The sequence below is a fragment of the Myotis yumanensis genome, unplaced genomic scaffold (genome assembly GCF_028538775.1).
Source record: "Myotis yumanensis isolate MYYU_CA2020_CCGP unplaced genomic scaffold, mMyoYum1.0.hap1 SCAF_16, whole genome shotgun sequence".
Taxonomy (NCBI): Eukaryota; Metazoa; Chordata; class Mammalia; order Chiroptera; family Vespertilionidae; genus Myotis; species Myotis yumanensis.
The window spans coordinates 45,034,156-45,040,220 of NW_027223767.1; the positions used below are offsets into that span (position 1 = coordinate 45,034,156).

General features: G+C 58.2%; 1 protein-coding gene across 1 annotated transcript; it reads left to right on the top strand.

Moving 5' to 3' along the window:
* Nucleotides 1-2,331: 2,331 nt before the first annotated feature.
* On the top strand, nucleotides 2,332-4,447 carry CSF3 (colony stimulating factor 3). The gene is made up of 4 exons (XM_070395395.1): nucleotides 2,332-2,502; nucleotides 2,857-2,964; nucleotides 3,099-3,245; nucleotides 3,535-4,447. Exons 1-4 carry the CDS (start codon nucleotides 2,332-2,334, stop codon nucleotides 3,697-3,699), a joined length of 591 nt encoding a protein of 196 aa, XP_070251496.1. The 3' UTR covers nucleotides 3,700-4,447.
* The last annotated feature ends 1,618 nt before the right edge of the window (nucleotides 4,448-6,065 follow it).

Sequence of the window (6,065 nt, forward strand, 5' to 3'; positions counted from 1 at the left end):
GGCCTGACATGATTGCCAGCCAGCATTCAGATTCTCTCCCTGTGGGAGGGATGACGCTTCCTGGGACGGCAGCTCATCACTTCCTCTGGAAGCAGCCCACTCCATCCTCCAACATCTCACACCATTAGACAGCACTTTCCTTCTGTTGAGCTGAAAACTGGCTGTGGCTCCACTTCTGGTCCCCTTCTGGCCCCGAGACCACACAACAGCCCCTCCTCTTCCCCAGATGAAACAGCCTGTTTTCTTTAATCATGACCTTGAGTCCTTCCACCATTCTGGCCACCCTTCTTAGAATGCACATATGTTTCCAAACCAAACATCTGATACACTTGGACTGCAGGTGAAGATAAAAGTCTGGGTCTAGCACTGGCCTGGGCATGAGTGAGGAAGGCCAAACGCTGGTTAGACGTGATGGTTGAGAGTTTAAGACTTTGGCACAGGGCAGATCTGGGTTCTGCGCCTTGGCAAGCTACTTAAGCTCTATGAGGTCAGATTTGTCTTCTGTCAAAGGGGAAAGGGTCCTAGTTCCCTCCAAACAGGCTTATTGAGAGGAATTTGACAATGTATAGCCTGCTCTGCTCACTCGGCACACGACCCGCACGGGCCGAGGCAGGCTGCACTCTCTGGAGGTTTTAGGGGTCATGTTTGTTCCTGTGAATTCCCCGCCCTCCACAGTTGTTAAACCCAGCCCCCGGCCCCATGGAGGTGGCTCCAATCAGTGCATGGTGGCAAAATGCCTACCTGAAAGTGGGGGTGGGTAGCCAATGCCTGCTCCACGCAGGACAGGGGCCCGGAGGCAAGATGTGAACAGATCAGCAGGTGAAGACCCTACCAGCTGTGACCACCAGGGGGCACCCCTGTTCCAGAAATGACCTCACCCAAGGAGACACACCCACTGCTCCGGTGAAGATTGATGCCTCTGTCCCCAGGCACAGTTCAGACTAAATTGGGACAGAGACGGACAGCCTCGGTGTGCTTGGCCGGACTGCCCTGGGTAGGCCCCTCGGCCTGGCCCGAGGCAGAGGCCCGGGTTGTAACTCTGGCTCTGCGACCCATGACCCGGGACCAGGCGCTTCCCTCTCTGGCCCGGTTCACAGGGCAGATCTGGGTGCTGCTGCTTGGCAAGCCACTTAAGCTCTCTGAGGTCAGATTTGTCTCCAAGGTTCCTTCCAGAGCCAACATGGCATGGTTTGCAGATTCAAAGCCAGGGCAGTCTCCTCTTTCTCACCCCCAGCCCTCTCCACCTCGGGGCAGCACACGCACCCTGGCTGGCAGTGCACCCGGCCTGGGAAGACACGTGTCCCAGACCCCCAACTCCAAAGCCCTGGGACACTGTTCAGGGGGGGTAGGGGGGGGGGGAGGAGGAAGGGCAGGGTTAGGTGAACCAAGAACCTCCAAGGGTCTTGCTTCATTCAGGACAGGCATCCGGTTTCCTCTGGTCTCTGCCAGGATTCCAGGGGCTTAAAGGAATGAGTCATGGGGGGGATTGGGGAGTTCCCAGCTAACCAGTGAAGGACAGGAGCCTGGGATGCTGGCCATAAAGCTGTGCGGAGGGTTGGGAGGCAAGACCCTAATGTCCCTAACCCCCGGCCCCTGGCCTCTCAGGGGAGGATTCAGGAAGGCAGCCTAGTGGGAGTTTGGGGGGTAGGAATGGGGGCAACCAGCTTCTTCCCTCTCAGAATTTAGGGACAGAGAGCAGGTGGCTTGATTATCCCAAGGGAAAGTGGCAAAGGGAGCTGCCCCACAGATCTGCCAGGAGAGAGGGTGGAGCTGCCTAGAGGTCAGCCTCAGAGCAGTCTGACCCGACTGACTCCAGCCTCCAAGGCTTTTGATTGGTGGCTCAGCCTTTGTTCTGGGCTCTGTTCAAACACTCTGGGGCAGTTCAGGCCTGGGTGGGGCTAAGGGGCGGAAGAGGGTTTGAGGGGACACCTACGTCAAAGAAGGATCAGGGATTCCACAATTTCACAAAACTTTCCCAAACAGCTTTTCGTCTCAACCCCCCTTTGCTGTCCTGGACACTAAATTTGCATAAATCCTGGGAAGTTATTACTAAGCCTTAGTCGCAGGTAATTTCCTCCCGGGCCTCCATGGGCTTCTGTATAAAGGCCCTCCGGAGCTGGTCCCTGACAGAGCCCGAGCCTGCAGACCCAGCCAGACGCTGCTGAGCCCGCTGCCCAGAGCCCCATGAAGCTGATAGGTGAGTGTCCTGCCCAGGATGCGGGGGCTGCCTGCCTGGGCAGGGGAGGGGGGTTGGACTGGTCCAGGGTCTGGTGGTCCCTAAGCCCCAGAAAGGGGCCCTGGTGGGAGTGGAGAGAATGGCTCCTGAGCCCCATGCGCCCGCTCTCAGCCCTGCAGCTGCTCCTCTGGCACGGCGCACTTTGGACAGTGCGAGAAGCCACTCCCCTGGGCCCTGCCCGCAACCTGCCCGAGACCTTCCTGCTCAAGTGCTTAGAGCAAGTGCGGAAGATCCAGGCTGATGTCGTGGCCATGCAGGAAAGGCTGGTGAGTGAGGGGCTGGCAGCCAGGCAGGGAGGGCACACACGCTGCCCGGCGGATATAGGGGAAAGAGGACCGAGGAGAGAGCTGAGGGAGGGGAAGGGAGGCACGGGGAGGCATCAGGAGGGCCTGGGAGCGGAGAGGCACGGGGACAGGGAAGGAAGGTAGGAGAAGGGGAGCCCTGAAAGGTGGGAAGAAACTGGGGGAGAGAACCTTCTGGGGACCGTGCTAGGATGGAAGTGGAGGGCAGAATGGGGCTGAGGAGCCTGGCAGGACATGGAGGGAGGGGAAGACCTGAGAGATGGGGAGGATAGCTTGGCTCTATGAAGTGCCCTGCACTCACATCCTTCTCGTCCCCAGTGTGCCACCCACAAGCTGTGCCACCCCGAGGAGCTGGTGCTGCTCAGGCACTCTCTGGGCATCCCCCAGGTTCCCCTGGGCAGTTGCTCCAGCCAAGCCCTGCAGCTGGTGAGTGTCTGAAAGGGAGGAGGGCGGGGAGGGGAAGGATGATCTGGAAGGCGCCCCACCTCCAGGATCCAGGCTGGGGCCCTGAGGGGAGCATCCCAGCGGCACCCCCTAACTCTCCGGCTCCGTCTCCCCAGACAGGCTGCCTGGGACAGCTCCACGGTGGCCTCTTCCTCTACCAGGGCCTCCTGCAGGCCCTGGCAGGAATCTCCCCCGAGTTAGGCCCCACCTTGGACATGCTGCAGCTGGACATCACCGACTTTGCCACCAACATCTGGCAGCAGGTGAGCCTTGGTTGGGAGGGGCAAGTGTTAGGGACCTAGAGCGAGCTGGTCCCTAAGGGTCATGCGAGCTACCGCCCCATCCCAGGACCCTCCTGCCGCTGGCCTTCCCACGCTCCCCTAGCTGAGGGCAGGAGTGGGATCACTGGAGCTCCAGACGCCTGGGTTCAGGCCCTGGCTCCACCACAGCCATGTGCTCGTCCACCGCCCATCAGCCCTTTGCATTTGTCATCGGTGACAACCATGCCCACCCGGCAGGGCCTGCTGGCTGATCTTGTCCTTTCCCCCACAGATGGAAGACCTGGGGATGGCCCCTGGCGTGCAGGCCACCCAGGGCACCGTGCCCACCTTCACCTCGGCCTTCCAGCGCAGGGCAGGGGGCGTCCTGGTGGCCTCCAACTTGCAGAGCTTCCTGCAGCTGGCCCTCCGCGTCCTGCGCCACCTCGCCGAGCCCTGAGCAAAACCCTACCCACCCGATGTATTTATCTCTATTTAATATTTATTTAAACCTAATATTTAAAGACGGGAAGAGCAGAAAGGAGTCTCCGATTCCTGAGCCCTTCCCTCCACCTCCAAGTGTCATTCTGTCTGTGGCAGAGAGAAAGCTCCTGTCTTCCTGTCCCCTGGACTGGGAGGTCGATAGGTAAATACCAAGTATTAACTCCGATGACTGTGGTGGGCACTGAACCCCCGACCCCGAGGGCACCCGACGTGGGGCCCTTGGAAGCATCAGAAGCTCTCCCACGTGGGAGACAAGACAGCCCTGTTTAATATTTAAACAGTAGTGTTCACCGCCGGGCCCTCGCATCCCTCCCTCGCTCTGGCGTCAGCGTGGCGTGCGAATGCCAGGCCTCGCTTCCCCTCACGTCTCCTCCCCGCGGGCATGAAGCCCAGCAGAGGCAGCCTGAGCTGGGAGGTTTGACCCTGGGGTCCCACAAATTTGATGGGTAATCTAATTTTTCTTTAAGATTTTGGGGGGCATGTCTTGATGCCCGTGGGGTGTCTCTCGTTTCTTCTGGATGCCCTATAGAGACACCCATAGGCTTGGGACCCCACCCCCACCAGGGCCAGTATTCTGCCTCCTCCTAGGGCTGTGCAGATGGTCGTGCACCTGCCTTGCTGGGTGGGGCTGGCAATGTGGGCGGGAAAAGAGGAGGGGGATTATGTGATGGGTGAGAGGGCTCAATGTTCACTCTCGGCCTCTACTCTCTTATTGTAGCCAAACTTCGTGTTAATAAAGTGTTTGTCTCTAGCAAATGTCCTTCCTCCTTCTTGAGTCCAGCTGGTGCCTGGCCAGGGGCTGGGGGGCAGGGAGGTGAATGGCGGTCTAGGGCAGAGGGAGGGGGAAAAGGGGTGCGGGGAGGAGGGGCAGTCCTCTGGCTCATCAGGGTTCATTCCTTTAGCACGTATGCATCTTGCACCTACTCTGTGCAGGCACGAGGCTCATGCTGGGGACACAGCAGTGCGCCAGGCAGGCATGGCCCTGCCCTCATGGAGCACAGCCTGGTGGGGAGACAGAGGCAGATGGGACACTGCTACCAGGAGAGGAGAGTGTGGAGTTCAGGGGGAACCTTAACAGTCCAGATGCATTTAATATTTGCAGAGCCGGGCAGTTTACCATCTTCCATGAACTCCAGCCCATCCGCACGCACAGGTGCCTACAAACAGAATTAAGAAGTGCCTTGCCCCAGCCAGTGTGGCTCAGTGTATAGACTGTCAGCCTGCGGACTGAAGGGTCCCAGGTTTGATTCCGGTCAAGGGCACATGCCTGGGTTGCAGGCTCAATTCCTAGTGGGGGGCGTGCAGGAGGCAGCTGATCAATGATTCTCTCTCATCATTGATATTTCTCTCTCTCCCTCTTCCTTCCTCTCTGAAATCAATAAAAATATATTTTAAAAAATATGTTCATCTTGCCTGCCATATGCGTAACACAATTATTAAACCACTTTTTAAAAAAGTTTTTTAAAAAATCAATGAAAAAATATTCTTGGGTGAGGATTTAAAAAAAAGAAGTACCTTGGCCTGGCCAGTGTGGCTCAGCGGTTGGGCACTGACCTATGAACCAGGAGGTCTAGGTTTGATTCCTGGCCAGAGCACATGCCCGCGTTGCAGGCTCGATCCCCAGAAGGGGCATGTAGGAGGCAACCGATCAATGATTCTCTCTCATCATTGATATATCCATGGCTCTCTCTCCTCCCTTCCTTTCTGAAACCAATAAAAATGTCTATTTTTTAAAAGAAAAGTGCCTTGTACAGATCAGGAGGCTGAGTGAGGGTGACTACTTGGGTCGGAACGCAAAGCCAGGCTCTCACTCTCTCCCTCCCGCAGCTGCCTCTGATGGGCAGGGAGCGGTCTCCCACGCTGCTCTCCTGCTGGTCTCAGCGCCTGGGCTGAGAGGCGGAGCTGCGGCTAGGGAGGGGCCGCTTCCCACAGGGGCACAGCTCTGTGCCCTCAGCTCAGGTGCTCATGTGGCCCCAGGTGCCTCAACAGGCCCAGGGAAGTCCAGCCGGCCAACCAGTCCCCAGTTCCCCTCCCAAGGCTTCCCCGTCCTCATCAGCTCTCACTCCCGTCTGCATGTGGCTCCTTGGAGAGCAGGGTCTGGCTGAGCCAGCTGGACCTCCCAGCTGTGTGGCTCAGGGTCCTCCCTCTTGGTCAGTCCTGAAGGAACTGGGCTTGGAGTCGTGTGAAACAGAGCTCCCCCCCCCCCTCCCCACTGCTCTTCTGGGGGACAGATCAGACTCTGGGCTAGTCAGACTCTGGGTGGGCTGGTCTGGGTTGGGCATCAGAACAGGACACTCTACCCCAACGCCAGTGGGGCCTCTA